Source organism: Trichomycterus rosablanca, chromosome 21, assembly GCF_030014385.1.
Source record: "Trichomycterus rosablanca isolate fTriRos1 chromosome 21, fTriRos1.hap1, whole genome shotgun sequence".
NCBI lineage: Eukaryota > Metazoa > Chordata > Actinopteri > Siluriformes > Trichomycteridae > Trichomycterus > Trichomycterus rosablanca.
Window position 1 is genome coordinate 17,624,363 of NC_086008.1, and position 20,234 is coordinate 17,644,596.

General features: G+C 41.5%; 1 protein-coding gene across 1 annotated transcript in view; it reads right to left on the reverse strand.

Annotated features, from left to right (window-relative positions):
• The window catches only part of dapk1 (death-associated protein kinase 1), a 191,159-nt gene that overhangs the window by 105,934 nt on the left and 64,991 nt on the right, over positions 1-20,234 (reverse strand). The window contains exon 4 of the mRNA XM_063017857.1: positions 7,672-7,810. Coding sequence (XP_062873927.1) covers positions 7,672-7,810 — 139 coding nt within the window. The remainder of the gene's footprint in view (positions 1-7,671; positions 7,811-20,234) is intronic.

The window sequence follows — 20,234 nt, forward strand, 5'->3', positions numbered from 1 at the left end:
CATGGATTTATGTTCCCTACATAGTGCACTAGACAGTGTATTAGATAACGCATTTATGTTCACTACATAGTGCACTAGATAGTGTATTAGATAACGCATTCATGTTCACAACATAGTGCATTAGAAAGTATAACTAGATGATGATTTGTGTTCCTTACATAGTGCACTAGATAGTGTATTACATAATTAATTATGTCCCCTACATAGTGCACTAGATTGTATATCAGATAACGGATTTATGTTCCCTACATAGTGCACTAGATAGTATTTCAGATATGAATTTATGTTCCCTACGTAGTGCACTAGATAGTGAATTAGACAATTGGTTTATGTTCCCTACACAGTGCACTAGATTGTATATCAGATCATGGATTTATGTTCCCTACATAGTGCACTAGACAGTGTATTAGATAACGCATTTATGTTCACTACATAGTGCACTAGATAGTGTATTAGATAACGCATTTATGTTCACAACATAGTGCACTACACAGTGTATTAGATAACGCATTTATGTTCACAACATAGTGCACTACATAGTGTATTATATAACGCATTTATGTTCACTACATAGTGCACTAGATAGTGTATTAGATAACGCATTCATGTTCACTACATAGTGCATTAGAAAGTATAACTAGATGATGATTTGTGTTCCTTACATAGTGCACTAGATAGTGTATTACATAATTAATTATGTTCCCTACATAGTGCACTAGATTGTATATCAGATAACGGATTTATGTTCCCTACATAGTGCACTAGACAGTATATTAGACAATCGATTTATGTTCCCTACACAGTGCGCTAGATTGTATATCAGATAACGGATTTAATACGCGTGCGCGTTTGTGTCGCTCTTGGCCGCTCGTTCTAGATTCCGGGAGATTTTATCTGACTTGCGGGCATCAGGGAGCCGCTGTGTATATGCGGGAGACTCCCGGGAACTTCCGGGAGACTTGGGATGTCTGACAATGAGGCGGTCCTTGCAATACTACGGCAATTCAGTTGGCAATCGGATAGTCAAAATGTCCAAGATGTTAGTCTAAAGCGGCTAACCGAGCCTGGGAAAACTCCTAAACGATTCTGTGAACGCAGAGAGGGCTGTGTGAAAACACGGTCGAGTATTTTGGTATGAGACAGAGCCTCGCTACGTTACTGAAAGTTCTAGGTTTACATTCAACAATCAAGGTAGGCTGTGCTGTGTACTGTAGCTTCCATTTATTCTATCATTCAATGCCATGAGCCATGAATGTGGCTCTTTTCTTTGAAAATCTGTGAAATCTGACACCGAAACAGTGCAGTAATACACTCAACATAAATGTTAACCACCAACACAATTACAGAAGAAGTACTACTACTGAGTACTAATACTTAGTACTACTACTACTTAGTAGTTGTGGCGCGCTACGAGTAAAGGCACCAAGGTTTAAAAAACAATTTAATAGCATTTAAATAACACTTCTATTTAAAAGAAAATATTCAGTTTTAAGAAGCCCCAGCATTGTAGAAGGCTATTAAAAGTAAAGTCAGTTTTCATTGCTGATTTGGCTCAATAGTGTTGGTCAGTCTGTGTCATATTCTTGAAAGAAAATTAACATTTGTTTTCCATGCATTCACACTAGCATGTTCTGGGGTTCAGATTAGTCTCATTAGTACACACAAGTTTGCAGTCAAATGATCAAGTATTGCAAAGGAATATCTTTCAAATTCTTCCTCGGAATGTTAAGGTTATAGGCTATATTTTAGTTTTTTACTTATTATGCTGGGCTTGATGTAATTCTACATGGCACTCACTGCCTGTATAGGTAAATGAGTGAGTGACCAAAACACTACTAGATCCACAGCAACTTGCCACATACAAAAAATAATCAGACAGTTTCTGTCCACAGTTGAAAAAGAAGCAGTCTAATTCAGACTAATTCAGTGGTGTATTCAGCTTGTATTTCTTGCCAGAAACCAGAAAAAGAGGTTTGCAGGTACAGCCATCCAATTTTGCTGTTTTTGGCAGTTTTTCTGACATTTGCATTATTCATATCGATATCGGAATTATATCGTATCGACCGAAATTAGGAGTTATATCGTGATATAAATTTTAGCCATATCGTCCAGCCCTAGCCCTAACTATAATCTGCACAATTGAATTCAAAAACACACACAATGTATATCTTTATTTAATTTCATTTTCATTTAACGTACTTAGCCGTTGGTGTTGATGAAAATCACCACCTCAAACTGTCTGGTTTATTAGGTGCTGGAACATGTATAAAGCGTAATTCTCTTTAAGACTACTGGTCAATGTAATAGGTCAACAATGAAAAAATATTTGTAAATTTTTTATACATATAGCTGTTTTACCTAAAATGAGAACAGATGTTTCTCTTTCTATCTCCTCTGTCCAGCACTGTACCTTAAGAGAATTAAATCAGCCCTTCATCTCACCAGTCAGGTTGTGAATCAGCTCTATCAGTTCAAGCGCCATAACGTGCTGACTTGTTTGTTCCTTATCAAGAATTAAGCAGATTAAAACTGCCAATTATTTAAATACGTCAGATACAATCAATTCTCAGGACGGTTTATATAAAGCACTTAAATATGTGAAAACTTAACTATTGTTACTGTATCTTACTCATAGCTACATTTATACAGCACATTTTATGCACTAATCTTATCATAACCTAATCTACTATCTACTAGTAGAAACTTTCTGTAAAATGCTGTAAAATAAGAATCTATCTTAGAACCAGAGTTCCTTGAATCTTTGTTTAACTGACAAAAGTACAGAGCATCCTGGACCACTGATATTTTCCACCTCTATGCCATGCTGTCCATTCCTTTAACATTGCCATAGCCTTGTCAGGTGCTCTACAAACACAAATGGCAAAGCACATTAAAATGCTGCATCACCTGAGCACCAATATTGAGCACCTTTGCCAATTTCAGCAACCACACACATATAAACCAGTCATTTGCAGGATGTGTTTTTAATACTTGCAAACAGCAACAAGCATCGCCCGTCCATTTACATTTACATTTAGGCATTTAGCAGATGCTCTTATCCAGAACCACTTATGCCAAGTTCACACTACACAACTGGATCTCCTGGAATCGGGAGTCTTTTAAGTCGTTGTGGTTTTCACACTACATGACTGATTTGCAATAGAGGGTCGCACACTTCACGATCCATCACCAGGATGAGTCCGTCTGGTTTCCCAAACTACGTTCTGTCACGAAAACACAGGTGAGAAGTGACGAGGGGTTTAATGATACCGTGTACAAAAATGCACGTCATCAAGAAGCGAGCGATCAAAGTTGTTTGTGCGCTGATGTGTAGCGTAAAAGCAAAGAGAAAAAAATTAATGAATCCAAGTGGATTTGGCAACGCAACCATTAGGGATCGTCTGTTCTGTAGTGAGTTGGAGGTTAATAAATATGTTTTGCAATGCAGCGTGGGTATTATGGTTTGGCGTGAACGATAAGATCACAAATACCATAAAGCTTGTGTGTGTGCTGATGTATTCTGATAGACACCCCCCCCCCGGGTTTCCCCCCACCCTGTATCCTGTGTTCTCACTGGCTTTAACTCGCAACCTGCTCGCAATGCCTTTCACACTACACGATTTTGAGATGCCGACTGGTCCAGATATTTAACATACTAGATGTTTTTCATGAGTTGCTCGGAACGAGTCGTTGAACAGTTCACTCACAGCGATCGAGAGCCGATTTTCGAGTCCTGAGCGGACGCCGAGTTGCCTCCGAGCTGCCACATCTAGCGGCGACCTGTCGGCGAGCGAAAATCAGGGCAAAAATCGGGTAGTGCAGCCGCTCAGAGCTGGATCTCGAGTACATCGTATCAAATCCAGCTCTGCCTTTGCCGGGTGAAGGCTGGGTGGCTACGTGAACAACGACTGGCAGGTTGTTCAGATAGGGGGCGGGACCAAAAGCCAGACTAGTGCGATTACGACCTCTGCTGGCTGGTTGGTGGCGCCTGCACGGAGATGGGGAAGGAGTGCGGTAGAGGGTGTGGCCCTCCGCGCACAGCGCCGTACCACACTGCGCTCGTCAAGCGTAGGTGATAAGATGTTCGATCGCTGTGCACGTCTCGGAAGGGGGCGTGGAACAGCCTCGTCCTCCCCGATCGGGAGCAGGGACCAGCATTAGTGAGCGGATGATTGACGGGTAGAAATTGGATGCGCTAAAAGTGGGAGAAAAGGGAATAAAATACAAAAATAAAAAATAAAAATCGTGTAGTGTGAACTAGGCATTACAGAAGCTGATTGTAGACAGCTCGTTCAAGAATTTCGGATTGAAAAGACAGGAGCGATACCGGTCTGTAGTGGTTTATATTCGCCGTGTCAAGTGTAGGTCATCCTGAACAATGTTTTCAAAAAGCATTGTGTTAATGACCTACAAAGCTGATTTTGTGTTTTTAGCTAAACCTAGAATAAGAATATTCTTTTAAAAACAATTCAAAATTAGTGCAGATGATCAGAGTAAAGAATTGCAGGACAGAATGAAAGAGAGAGAGCAACACCAACACCAGAAACTCAAAGAGTCAGGAAACAAGCACATGGAAATCACATGCAAAGCTACACAGGCCTTCCCTAGACAGCACAGCACTATCTAAACTGCCAGAGGAACATCTGGTTCCAAAAAGTCCTGGGAAGATAATAGCAGTGCTCTCTCTGCTTTATTTATGGCCGTAATGCACAATTCATGAAAGAATAGAAGTCGTAGAAGTCTTTTATAGAGATTCTTTTACATTTATTCACAAGCTATTTGCATTTTGTGCCAGCGTCAGGAACATGGAGGAGTAGCATAGATCTGGAAAATATCAGTGGTCCAGGATGCACTGTACTCAGGAACTTTACAAAATATTCCCAGTTTTTTAGGAATGAAGTTTATAGATAGTAGATTAGGTTATGATAAGATTAGTGCTTAAAACGTGATGTATAACTGTACCAATGAGTAAGATAAAATAACAACGATTGAGTTTTTATACACCGATCAGCCATAACATTAAAACCACCTCCTTGTTTCTACACTCACTGTAGAAGCACTTTGTAGTTCTACAATTACTGACTGCAGTCCATCTGTTTCTCTGCATGCTTTTTTAGCCTGCTTTCACCCTGTTCTTCTATGGTCAGGACCCCCACAGAGCAGGTATTATTTGGGTGGTGGATCATTCTCAGCACTGTAGTGACACTGACATGGTGGTGGTGTGTTAGTGTGTGTTGTGCTGGTATGAGTGGATCAGACACAGCACCGCTGCTGGAGTTTTTAAATACCGTGCCCATTCACTGTCCACTCTATTAGACACTCCTACCTAGCTGGTCCACCTTATAGATGTAAAGTCAGAGACGATCGCTCGTCTATTGCTGCTGTTTGAGTCGGTCATCTTGTAGACCTTCATCAGTGGTCACAGGACGCTGCCCATGGGGCGCTGTTGGCTGGATGTTTCTGGTTGGTGGACTATTCTCAGTCCAGCAGTGACAGTGAGGTGCTGTGTCTTATCCACTCATACCAGCACAACACACACTGACACATCACCACCATGTCAGTGTCACTGCAGTGCTGAGAATCATCCACCACCCAAATAATACCTGCTCTGTAGTGGTCCTGGGAGAGTCCTGACAATAGATGGACTACAGTCAGTAATTGTAGAACTACAAATAGCTTCTATATGTGTATATAAGTGGAGCTGATAAAATGGACAGTGAGTGTACAAACAAGGAGGTGGTTTTAATGTTATGGCCTATTCTAGGAGGTCTTTTTACAAGACTGTGGAGCACATTTAAATTCGTACCTATTTAGACAAAAACAGCATCTGTGTGGTCAGGCAAGTCCTGACTTATCATATCAAATATTTATTTTAGATCATTGATTTTAAACACCAGCTACAGTCGGTGTGGCCATGTAGTGTATTTATATCCTTACGACTTTTAAAGCCCTGAATAGATTTTCTCCTGCATATCTTGCTGATCTCCTAAAGTCGTATAGTCCATCAATACTTTGTTCAGCCAGTGTTTTTGTAAATTCCTAGATTCATCCCTTTTTTATTTATTTTATTATTTTAAAGCTGATGCAACCTTCCTATTTATATCCGGCATGAAACCAGCACTGGAGCGTGCATTTTTCAATGGCAAGGCTGTTAGCCAATCACATCAGCTGTTGGCATCACTGAGATTTAAACCCTGGATCAGGTGGGCTGATGTTTTACCACTGCGCTGGCCGAGCACCCACATTCAAAACTTTTATTTCTTGTATTTCATTTCTTTGTACTTTTGCCGTGTGTAACGATATGTAGCTAATGTTAAAAGTTAAAAATAACCTCATGTCGAATGTATGTTTTTGGTACAATAAAAGTGTGTATGTTTATTTATATAAATATAGTGTGTTTTTATGTAAATAAATAAATAAATTCTATCTACATTAACAGAAAAGTGTTTTGCCTCCACAGATCATGTGTTTATTGGGTTTTATTGGGTGTACATAATTTATATCAGATAATTCCATAATGTTTTCTTTGACTTTTACACGTCCCTAATAATAAAAGTGTGTATTTATATAAATAAATACATTTATTTTATTTACATTAATAGAAAGAAAGCTGTACTATCTCCACAGATCAATTATGAATGTGTTTATTGGGTTTTATTGGGTGTACATAATTTTATCTTACATAACTCCATAATGTTTTTTTTTTTACTTCTACACGTCCCTAACAATAAAAGTGTGTTTTTATATAAATAAATACATTTATTCTATCTACATTAATAGAAAGGTGTTTTGCCTACACAGATCATGTGTTTATTAGGTTTTATTGGGTGTACATAATTTATATCAGATAATTCCATTATGTTTTCTTTGACTTTTACACGTCACTAATAATAAAAGTGTGTTTTTATATAAATAAACACATTTATTCTATCTGCATTAATAGAAAGACAGGTGTACTACCTCCACAGAACAATTATGAATGTGTTTATTGGGTTTTATTGGGTGTACATAATTTATATCAGATAATTTCATAATGTTTTCTTTGACTTTTACACGTCACTAATAATAAAAGTGTGTTTTTATATAAATAAATACATTTATTCTATCTGCATTAATAAAGAGACAGGTGTACTACCTCCACAGAACAATTATGAATGTGTTTATTGGGTTTTATTAAGTGTACATACTTTTTGTAATGTTTTATTTGACTTTTATATGTCACTAATAATGAAAGTGTGTATTTATATAAATAAATACATTTATTTTATCTGCATTAATAAAGAGACAGGTGTTCATACTGTCTATACAGATCAATTAAGAATGTGTTTATTGGGTTTGCTTGGACGTACATAATTTTAAATTACATAATTCCATTATGTTTCCTTTGACTTTTACATCTCCCTACTAAAACAAGTGTGGGCCTGTGGCTTCACATTATCAAATAGGTGTAATTGCTTTCTTATGCCCATCTGCATTAGCTATTTGTTTAACGTAACTCACTGGACGTCACTATAAAGACTGACACAGACTGTTACGCACACATCCTCCATGCAAATGTGCTGTAACATTAAACTCCACACACACCTTCCCCTCCACCATCAGCAAACAAAACTACCAAGAGAAAGCAGTTAATACTGGGTTTAATATGCAGTAGCTCAAACCAGCACATACCTTCAGGTCAAAGTGGGCAATCTGTTTGGAATGCAGATAGTTGACACCATCCAGGATCTGCTTGAGAAACTCGGTGGCCTCCTCCTCGCTGAGAGACTCCTTTTCAGCCAGGAAATCGAAGAGTTCTCCACCGGCCACACTGACAACGCAGGGAAAAGACTAGTCAGAGAAATACTCCTGTTTAGGATAGTAGGATGGTGAAGTGAAGCATAGCTAAATGAAACAGTTCCAACAGCTCTAATATGATGTTTTTGGGCTTCCAACTATCAGATAAGAATATAATTCAGTATATCAGTAATAGAGTTATTTTTATAATGAAAATTCACATTTCTAGAAAAGTCTATCCATTTAAATCTTACATATCCAAAAATATAGATTTTTCACATGATTACGTCCAGTCAAAATGCAAGTGGAACGAAATATAAATCTTTAAACGTTTATGAGTCTCTGATTTGCACCGTTTTATGCAATGAAAATCTCTGGAAAATTCCAAAAAGGCACAAGTCAACCTTGTAACTTCTACAGATCCGCTGTGGAGAGCATCCTGACGAGCTGCATCACGGTCTGGTCTGGCAGTGCCACTGCTGCTGAACACGAGGCCCTTCAGAGGGTGCACATCACTGCAACCGCACTCCCACCCATACTGGACATTTACGGCAAAAGATGTCTGAGGAAAGCCAGGAGTATTTCCTCTGACCCCACACACCCCGGTCACTTTCTGTTCCGGCCACTGCCACGTGGGAAGAGGTGCAGGAACGTCCGAGCCAGAAACATCAGTTTTTTATCCACGAGCAGTTAAACTGGTCACTCCTGCAACGCTAACCAGAACATAACATACACGATTCTGACTGCCACTATCCAACCCTGCTTAGTAAACCCTTAAGACTATACCTTCATTGCACAAGTGCATCAGCCACTACGTTGTCACGTCCTCGCTTGTGCATAATCTCAACGTTATGTCCCTGTAGAATTAACGACCATCGATTAGCTTTGGCCATTTTACTTAGTAATAGCAACGGGTTGTGATCCGTATAAACGCGAATGGGGGCAACACTGCTCCCTAAATACACTTCGATACAATACACCTCCAATTTAAACGGTCGGTAGCTAGCACCGGGGATTCACAAAGCAGCGTCTTAACAGCTGAAAAGGCATTCTGCGCGTCCGACGACCAAGCAAATGACCTTAACATGTGAGACAAATTCATGAGAGCACGAGCTCACGAGCACGGGGAAATTTCTACAAAAACATCGGTAATACCCTGCCATGCCTAAGAATCTCCGAAGCTCTTTTCTATTAGTGGGGACCGGAAAGTTTAGTATAGCACAGACTTTAGCATCGAGCGGTTTCACTTGCCCATTTCCCACCACTCTTTAAAGTAGCCATCTTTTGCTCTGATGACAGCTTTGCACACTTTTTGGCATTTTGTCAATCAGCTTCATGAGGTAGCCACCTGGAATGGTTTTCAATTAATGTTTGTGCTTTGTCTAGAGTTAATTTCTGGATTTTCTTGATTTTTTTATGTGTTTGAGACCATCAGTTGTGCTGTGCAGAGGTAGAGTTGGTAAAATATAAAACATTCTGGTTTGTTTAACATTTTTTTGTTCAGTACATAATTCCATATGTGTTCCTCCATAGTTTAGATGTCTTCAGTATTAATCTACAATGTAGAAAATAAAAATAATCAAGAAAAACCACTGAAGAGAAGATATGTCCAAACTTTTGACTGGTACTGTATATATACAGTATATACAGTCATGGCCGAAAGTGTTGGCACCCCTGAAATTTTTCCAGAAAATGAAGTATTTCTCCCAGAAAATTATTGCAATTACACACGTTTTGTTATACACATGTTTATTTCCTTTGTGTGTATTGGAACAACACAAAAAAGGAGAGAAGAAAAGGCAAATTTGACATAATTTCACACAAAACTCCAAAAATGGGGCGGACAAAATTATTGGCACCCTCAACTTAATATTTGGTTGCACACGCTTTGGAAAAAATAACTGAAATCAATCGCTTCCTATAACCATCAACAAGCTTCTTACACCTCTCAACTGGAATTCTGGACCACTCTTCTTTTGCAAACTGCTCCAGGTCTCTCATATTTGAAGGGTGCCTTCTCCCAACAGCAATTTTAAGATCTCTCCACAGGTGTTCAATGGGATTTAGATCCGGACTCATTGCTGGCCACTTCAGAACTCTCCAGCGCTTTGTTTCCATCCATTTCTGGGTGCTTTTTGAAGTATGTTTGGGGTCATTGTCCTGCTGGAAGACCCATGACCTAGGACGCAAACCCAGCTTTCTGACACTGCGCCCTACATTGCGACCCAAAATCCTTTGGTAATCTTCAGATTTCATGATGCCTTGCACACAGTCAAGGCACCCAGGGCCAGAGGCAGCAAAACAAGCCCAAAACATCTTTGAACCTCCACCATATTTGACTGTAGGTACTGTGTTCTTTTCTTTGTAGGCCTCATTCCGTTTTCGGTAAACAGTAGAATGATGTGCTTTACCAAAAAGCTCTATCTTGGTCTCATCTGTCCACAAGACGTTTTCCAAGAAGGATTTTGGCTTACTCACATACATTTAGCAAACTGCAGTCTAGCTTTTTTATGTCTCTGTGTCAGCAGTGGGGTCCTCCTGGGTCTCCTGCCATAGCGTTTCATTTTATTCAAATGTCGACGGATAGTTAGCGCTGACACTGATGCACCCTGAGCCTGCAGGACAGCTTGAATTTCTTTGGAACTTGATTGGGGCTGCTTATCCACCATCCGGACTATCCTGCGTTGCAACCTTTCATCAATTTTTCTCTTCCGTCCACGTCCAGGGAGATTAGCTACAGTGCCATGGGTTGTAAACTTCTTGATTATGTTGCGCACTGTGGACAAAGGAACATCAAGATCTCTGGAGATGGACTTGTAACCTTGAGATTGTTGATATTTTTCCACAATTTTGGTTCTCAAGTCCTCAGACAGTTCTCTTCTCCTCTTTCTGTTCTCCATTCTTAGTGTGGCACACACAGACACACAATGCAAAGACTGAGTCAACTTCTCTCATTTTTATCTGGTTTTCAGGTGTGATTTTTATATTGCCCACACCTGTTACTTGCCACAGGTGAGTTTAAACGAGCATCACATGCTTGAAACAAAGTTATTTACCCACAATTTTGAAAGGGTGCCAATAATTTTGTCTGGCCCATTTTTGGAGTTTTGTGTGAAATTATGTCAAATTTGCCTTTTCTTCTCTGCTTTTTTGTGTTGTTCCAATACACACAAAGGAAATAAACATGTGTATAACAAAACATGTGTAATTGCAATAATTTTCTAGGAGGAATACTTCATTTTCTGGAAAAAATTCAGGGGTGCCAACACTTTTGGCCATGACTGTATATACAGGGGTTGGACAAAATAACTGAAACACCTGGTTTTAGACCACAATAATTTATTAGTATGGTGTAGGGCCTCCTTTTGCGGCCAATACAGCGTCAATTCGTCTTGGAAATGACATATACAAGTCCTGCACAGTGGTCAGAGGGATTTTAAGCCATTCTTCTTGCAGGATAGTGGCCAGGTCACTACGTGATGCTGGTGGAGGAAAACGTTTCCTGACTCGCTTCTCCAAAACACCCCAAAGTGGCTCAATAATATTTAGATCTGGTGACTGTGCAGGCCATGGGAGATGTTCAACTTCACTTTCATGTTCATCAAACCAATCTTTCACCAGTCTTGCTGTGTGTATTGGTGCATTGTCATCCTGATACACGGCACCGCCATTGGATGCACATGGTCCTCCAGAATGGTTCGGTAGTCCTTGGCAGTGACGCGCCCATCTAGCACAAGTATTGGGCCAAGGGAATGCCATGATATGGCAGCCCAAACCATCACTGATCCACCCCCATGCTTCACTCTGGGCATGCAACAGTCTGGGTGGTGCGCTTCTTTGGGGCTTCTCCACACCGTAACTCTCCCGGATGTGGGGAAAACAGTAAAGGTGGACTCATCAGAGAACAATACATGTTTCACATTGTCCACAGCCCAAGATTTGCGCTCCATGCACCATTGAAACCGACGTTTGGCATCGGCACGAGTGACCAAAGGTTTGGCTATAGCAGCCCGGCCGTGTATATTGACCCTGTGGAGCTCCCGACGGACAGTTCTGGTGGAAACAGGAGAGTCGAGGTGCACATTTAATTCTGCCGTGATTTGGGCAGCCGTGGTTTTATGTTTTTTGGATACAATCCGGGTTAGCACCCGAACATCCCTTTCAGACAGCTTCCTCTTGCGTCCACAGTTAATCCTGTTGGATGTGGTTTGTCCTTCTTGGTGGTATGCTGACATTACCCTGGATACCGTGGCTCTTGATACATCACAAAGACTTGCTGTCTTGGTCACAGATGCACCAGCAAGACGTGCACCAACAATTTGTCCTCTTTTGAACTCTGGTATGTCACCCATAATGTTGTGTGCATTGCAATATTTTGAACAAAACTGTGCTCTTACCCTGCTAATTGAACCTTCACACTCTGCTCTTACTGGTGCAATGTGCAATTAATGAAGATTGGCCACCAGACTGGTCCAATTTAGCCATGAAACCTCCCACACTAAAATGACAGGTGTTTCAGTTATTTTGTCCAACCCCTGTATATATATATATATATATATATATATATATATATATATATATATATATATATATATATTTTTTTTTTTTTTTTTTTTTTCGTTGTAAAATTCAATATTAAAATGTCCCCAGAGAAGGTGCAGAGAAAGCGCAGTTTTTTGTTGTTGTATAGGGTGTCCCAAAATTCACGCAAGATTTGAATTTGGCGGCATTTGTGCGGTAAACGCCGTTGGACTTTTTTCTTTAGGGTTTTTTGAAGTCTAAGGTTTATGCCATCAAGCCCACGACCACCCACGCCTTGAAGGAGGAAATTGAGCGCTGTATCAACGAAATTCAGCCACATTTATGCAAAACGGTCATGGAAAATTTCATGGGCCAGCTGTAGCCTAGTGGTTAAGGTACTGGATCAGTGATCAGAGGGTTGCTGGTTCAAGCCCCACTACTGCTAGGTTGCTGCTGTTGGGCCCTTGAGCAAGGCCCTTAACCCTCAATTGCTTAGACTGTATACTGTAACTGTAATGTAAGTCGCTTTGGATAAAGGCGTCTGCTAAATGCTGAAAATGTAAATGTAAATGTAAATTTCGACAAAAGAGTACGCGTATGTGCCAGCAAAGCCGTGGAGGCCATTTACCCGATATGCTATTCCATACATAACCCTATCCTGTATACTTTATGAATCAATTAAAAATTTAAATTTTTTTATTAAAAACCTGTGTTCTCTATCAAAATTACTTCTTGCGTGAATTTTGAGACACCCTATATAATTACTCCTGCCAATAGCCGATCACTGTGTATCAGACAGAGGGGACAGTGAGTGAGAGAGAAGAAGGAATTCGGCTCAGTAAAGTATTCTTTCTTTCATGAAATTGCGCCTACAAAATACAACGCTACTGAAATAAAGAAGGAACTAATAGAGAAATATGAGTTATTGTTGTTTCTGGTAGATACATTTTATAAAAAAAAGAAGGAAATGTATTATGATGTATGGTACAGCACACGTACTGTACTGAAAAGTGATGTGTGTTTTTTATGTACAGTACTACTGTGTATTGTTGTACATTATTGTTTATTAAAGTTTTATCTATTCTACAATTTAAGATTTAAGGGAAAATATACTTGTATTTATAACAAAAAAGAGCATTTAAGACATTAGAAGGGTTAGGTAAGGGGGGGTTTGGGAGGTCTGGCACGGATTAATTCTATTTACATGATTTCTTATGGGAAAAATAGGTTAACCTAACGAACATTTTGACTTAACAACAGCCCCTCGGAACCAATTAAATTCGTAAGTCAAGGGTCTACTGTAATTGTATTTATTAGGATTTTAACGTCATGTTTTACACACTTTGATTACATTCATGACAGGACAGGTAGTTACTGGATACTCAAGATTCATCAGTTCACAAGTTTAATGTCAAACACAGTCATGGACAATTTCGTATCTCCAGTTAGCCCGACTGTATGTCTTTAGACTGTAGGGGAACATGCAAACTCCACACAGAAATTACCCAGACTGCTCCACCTAGGGATCGAACACAGGACCTTCTTGCTGTGAGGCCACTGTGCCGCCTATTGTTTTTTATAAGAACAAAATAGCTACTACAAAACATCATCAGCTAATTAATGACATAATCAAATGCGTATGAACACATTCTAATTAGTATGCTAAGCTATTTCATCCACACCCGCCGCCAACAGGTGCATAAAAAAAAAGGCATCCAGTTATGTAATCGCCGCAGACAAACAACAATGTAAATAGGCTGTACTGTACTGTTCAGCATTTCAGTGATTGGCATTTAATTAACCTATTCTGTGGATTAATGAATCACTTTTAATCATCTGTCAAAATAAAAGAAGAATGTGGGTTTGGTGGATGACAGGACAAAACTGTATGTTTAAATGTCAGCTGTAAAGTCTGGTGAAGGATGTTTCTGATGATAAAGGCTTGACTTCTTAGTTCAAGAGAACAGAAATCTTAATGCTAAGGTATACACTTTGGGTTTTATTGGGTGTACATAATTGTATCTTACATAACATCATGTTTTCTTTGACTTCTACACGTCACCAATAATAAACACGTTTTTACATACACTATACTGCCAAAAGCATTCGCTCGTCTGCCTTCACACACATATGAACTTGAGTGACGTCCCATTCTGAATCCATAGTGTTTAATATGATGTCGGCCCACCCTTTGCAGCTATAACAGCTTTAACTCTTCTGGGAAGGCTTTCCACAAGGTTTAGGAGTGTGTTTATGGGAATTTTTGACCATTCTTCCGGTAGCGCATTTTTGACGTCAGACGCTGATGTTAGACGAGAAGGCCTGGCTCGCAGTCTCCGCTCTAATTCATCCCTATCGTGTTTTATCGGGTTGAGGTCAGGACTCTGTGCAGGCCAGTCAAGTTCTTCCACACCAAACTGGCTCATCCGCGTCTTTATGGACCGTGCTTTGTGCACTGGTGCGCCGTCATGTTGAAACAGGAAGGGGCCATCCCCAAACTGTTCCCACAAAGTTGGGAGCATGAAATTGTCCGAAATTGAAGCATTAAGAGTTCCTTTCACTGGAACTAAGGGGCCGAGCCCAACTCCTGAAAAACCAACCCCACACCATAATCCCCCCTCCACCAAACTTTACACTCGGCACTATGCAGTCAGACGAGTACCGTTCTCCTGGCAACCGGCAAACCCAGACTCGTCCATCGGATCGCCAGACGGTGAAGCGTGATTCGTCACTCCAGAGAACACGTCTCCACTGCTCTAGAGTCCAGTGGCGGCGTGCTTTACACCACTGCATCCGACGCTATGCATCGCGCTCGGTGACGTAAGGCTTGGATGCAGCTGCTCGGCCATGGAGACCCATTCCATGAAGCTCTCTACACTCTGTTCTTGAGCTAATCTGAAGCCCACATGAAGTTTGGAGGTCTGTAGCGATCGACTCTGCAGAAAGTCGGCGACCTCTGCGCACTATGCGCCTCAGCGTCCGCTGACCCCACCCGCTCTGTTATTTTACGTGGCCTACTACTTTGTGGCTGAGTTGCTGTTGTTACCAATCGCTCCCACTTTGTTATAATACCACTGACGGTCGACTGTGGAATATTTAGTAGCGAGGAAATTTCATGACTGGACTTGTTGCACAGGTGGCATCCTATCACGGTACCACGCTGGAATTCACTGAGCTCCTGAGAGCGACCCATTCTTTCACAAATGTGTGTAGAAGCAGTCTGCATGCCCAGGTGCTTGGTTTTAAACACTTGTGGCCATGGAAGTGATTGGAACTCCTGAATTCAATGATTTGGATGGGTGAATAAATGCAATATAGTGTAAATAAATACATTTATTTTATCTACAATAATAGAAAGGTGTTTTACCTCAACAGATCTTGTGTTTATTGGGTTTTATTAGATGTACATAATTTTATATTACATAATTTCATAATGTTTTCTTTGACTTTTACCAGTCACTAATAATAAAAGGGCGTTTTTTATATAAATAAATACATTTATTCTATCTATATTAATAAAAACAAAGGTGTACTATCTAGTCTCATTGGTCGTCGCTGTAAAGACTGACACAGACTGTTACACACACACATTCTCAATGCAACTCCACACACACCTTCCTCTCCACTAGCATTTATCTTAATCATCTGGCAGACTAATAGGAGAATGTGGGTTTGGTGGATGACAGGACAAAGCTATCTGTTCAAATGTCAGCTGTAAAGTCTGGTGAAGGGTGTTTTTGATGATATAGGCTTGGCTTCTTAATTCAGCGCCGGTTCATCGCAGGGCAGACGCACACCCATTCACCTATAGGGCAATTCAGTGTCTCCGATTAACCCGACTGCATGCATTTGGACTGTGGGAGGAAACCGGAGCTCTCAGAGAAACCCACGCGGACACGGGGAGAACATGCAAACTTTGCACAGAAAGGACCCGGACCGGACCGCCCCGCCTGGGGATCGAACCCATGACCTTCTTGCTGTGAGGCGACAGTGCTCCCCACCGAGCCACCGTGCCGCCCATGTCGAACACAGTCACGGATCACTGTGCATCTTCAATTCACCTCACTTGCATGTTTTTGGACTTTGGGAGGAAACCGGAGCTCCCGGAGGAAACCCGCGCAGACACCTGACCTCACCTTTCTCAGAATCATTCTTACCCCACCAGGCGAGATCTTGCATGGAGCTCCAGAGCGAGGGTGATTGACTGTGATCTTGTATTTCTTCCATTTTCGAATGATCGCACCAACAGTGGTCTCTTTCTCTCCAAGCTTCTTGCTGATGGTCTTGTAGCCCATTCCAGCCTTGTGCAGGTCTACAATCTTGTCCCTGACGTCCTCTGATAGCTCTTTGGTCTTGCCCATGGTGGTCGAGAGATTTGAATGGAAGAAATTGATTCTGTGACAGGAGTCTTTTATACAGGGACAGGACTAATTTGTGTGCCTCATGGGCACATAACCGGTCTGTGGGGGTCAGAATTCTTGCTGGTTGGTAGGGGATCAAATACTTATTTCCCTTAATTAAATACAAATGAATTTATAACTTTTATTTAATGTTTTTTTTCTGGATTTTTTGTTGATATTCTGTCTCTCTCTGTTAAAATAAACCTTCCATAAAAATTATAGACTGTTCAAGTCTTTGTAAGGGGGTAAACTTACAAAATCAGCAGGGGATCAGATACTTATTTCCCCCACTGTATGTCCCTATAGGGATCATGATCCAAAATTAAATGAAAGTGAGAAAATAACAATTATAGAACTTGAACCTGTGACCTTCAGATTACTAGTCCAGTGCTTTAAATTCTGTCCTACCACTGCCCTATATAACAAATATACATTACATTAATAGATAAAAAGGGCACTTCGGCGGCACAGCATTAAAACATGTCAACCCACTAGAACTGGGATATGCGGTGCTGGTGGCCGTTCAGGAATCTACACAGGCGTGATGGGCTGTGTCTGGGGAAGGGGGGGAAGAACAGCCTAGCCATTGGAAGTAGGGTTGGGCGATATTGCCGATTTTCATACCGTCATACCATCTTCATAAAATACCGCGGTATACGGTATTAACTCGGGGGGGGGACGCTGTGCGGACGTCTCTCTGTTAGTAATGGGTCGTTCGCGAGCGATCCGATTCTATTGGACGGCTCTTTCAAATGAACCGAGAAGCATCTCTGGGAGCCATTACGTTTATATGTTTTCATTTTTGCGGCGTTCTTATTGGCTGTAATACACTCATTCTGCTTCACATCAGTACGGGGAATTTTATTGTCGGAATTCAAATCCGAAATCCGAGTATCGCAAAGAGTGAGCGCCGCACACACACACACACACACACAGATAATATTATATTGTATAAACTTGCACAAGTGTGGTTTTTTTTGCAAGTTCGGGCTATGTAACCGTATTCGGTACACGGAGATGTTATATTGACATGCTAGCGCGTTGTGCCACCCCATCCCATGGTTTTGAATGGCAAGATGCTAACTGTTAGCTTAGCAAGCAAAACCCGATGGAATCGCTGTCTAAGTAGCGCGTTCGAATAACCGGCCTTATAATAAGCCATTGGCTTATTAGAATCCTCTCTACTGAGGCAGCTGCCTATGTAGGCAGTAAGACAGCAAGGCAGCTCACTAGGTGTTTGAACACACCCTATGTAGAGTGTTATCGCCTCAAAGTGAGCACCCCCACAACCAATCAGTGAGCTCCAACCGCCTACCACTCCCAACCCCTCCCTTATTGTGGATGCGCGCAGGTCTTAAAGTCTCCGTTTTCAAGGTAGACCTTAAGCGGAAATTTGGCGCTTCACATTTTTAAAATACCGTCACCATTTTTAAATACCGCGGTATACCGTAATACCGTCATACCGCCCAACCCTAATTGGAAGTTGGATATTATACTATAATGCTAGACGACAAACGTTAAAGGGACGACAATGGTTGAATTAAACTCAGTTTAATCATCCAGGCCAGTAAAGTATCTGTGCAGAGCTATAATCATGACTGGTGCTTGATTGCTGACAGGATGTTGGCATGTTTATTTAGAAGGAGGAAGCAGTGGAGCAGCTGCAGTATGGTGACACACTAATTCAGGCTGTTAATAGAGGGAACGAACTGGGGCGTCCACCGGTCACCCAGCTGCAAAAACAAAATACCACAAGGTTTCGGTTCCTCCTTGTAGTGAAAAACACCATTAAAAAGTAACATTGTTTATTATCTAACTTCTTGTTTCAGAAGAAATCAATCGGTGTTTAAAGCTGAAGTGTTTAAGTGAAGCATTAGAGGAGCTCTGAGGAAGAACCACGCCTTTAAATCCTGAGCGCTGGAATATTATAATTATGCCCTGAGGTGCATTTCTTTAAAGCTGCTCCAGGTAACAATGCTAATGGATAATCTGTAAAATGAGGCTCAGAGGTAGCTTGACAGCAGTAAGAAAAGAAAAGAGCAGAGCTGAGGTTACAATAGGTCAAAGTGAAAGCGCTGAGGAATAGATCCAACACCCTCCTGATTTCTCCGAATTTATCACATTTACTCATTTAGTCGAAAATAAAATATAAGACAAAAACAACCTGAGTAAACAGTTCATTGGTTTATATTTCCATTTGTTTTAATTCAGGTGACCATGTCACACACACACACACCGGCCACCAGGTAAGGGACAGAGGGTGACCATGTCACACACACACACCTGCCACCAGGTAAGGGACAGTGGGTGACCACACACACACACACACACACACACACACACAAACAGAACACACGCACACACCTGCCACTCACACACACACACACACACACACACACACACACACACACACACACACACACACACAGAACACACACAGAACACACACAGAACACACACAGAACACACACAGAACACACACACCTGCCACCAGGTGAGGGACAGTGGCTGACCATGTCACACACACCCCTGCCACCAGGTGAGGGACAGTGGCTGACCATGTCACACACACACACACACACACAGGCCACCAGGTAAGAAACTGTGTGTGACCATGTCTCTCTCTCTCTCTCTCTCTCTCTCTCACACACACACACCTGCCACCAGGTGAGGGACAGTGGCTGACCATGTCACACACACACACACACAGGCCACCAGGTAAGAAACAGTGTGTGACCATGTCTCTCTCTCTCTCTCACTCTCTCACTCTCTCACACACACACACACACACACACACACACACCCACACCTGCCACCAGGTAAGAAACTGTGTGTGACCATGTCTCTCTCACTCACACTCTCACTCTCACTCTCACTCTCACTCTCACTCTCACTCTCACTCTCACTCTCACACACACACACACACACACACACACACACACACACACACACACACACCTGCCACCAGGTAAGAAACTGTGTGTGACCATGTCTCTCTCACTCTCACACTCACTCTCACACACACACACACACACACACACACACACACACACACACACACACACACACACACACCTGCCACCAGGTAAGAAACTATGTGTGACCAGGTCTCTCTCTCTCTCTCTCTCACTCTCACACTCACACTCACTCTCACACTCACACACACACACACACACACACACACACACACACACACACACACACCTGCCACCAGGTAAGAAACTATGTGTGACCATGTCTCTCTCTCTCTCACTCTCACTCTCACACTCACTCTCACACTCACACACACACACACACACACACACACACACACACACACACACCTGCCACCAGGTAAGAAACTGTGTGTGACCATGTCTCTCTCACTCTCACACTCACTCTCACACTCACTCTCACACTCACTCACACACACACACACACACACACACACACACACACACACACACACACACACACACCTGCCACCAGGTAAGAAACTATGTGTGACCATGTCTCTCTCTCTCTCACTCTCACTCTCACACTCACTCTCACACTCAC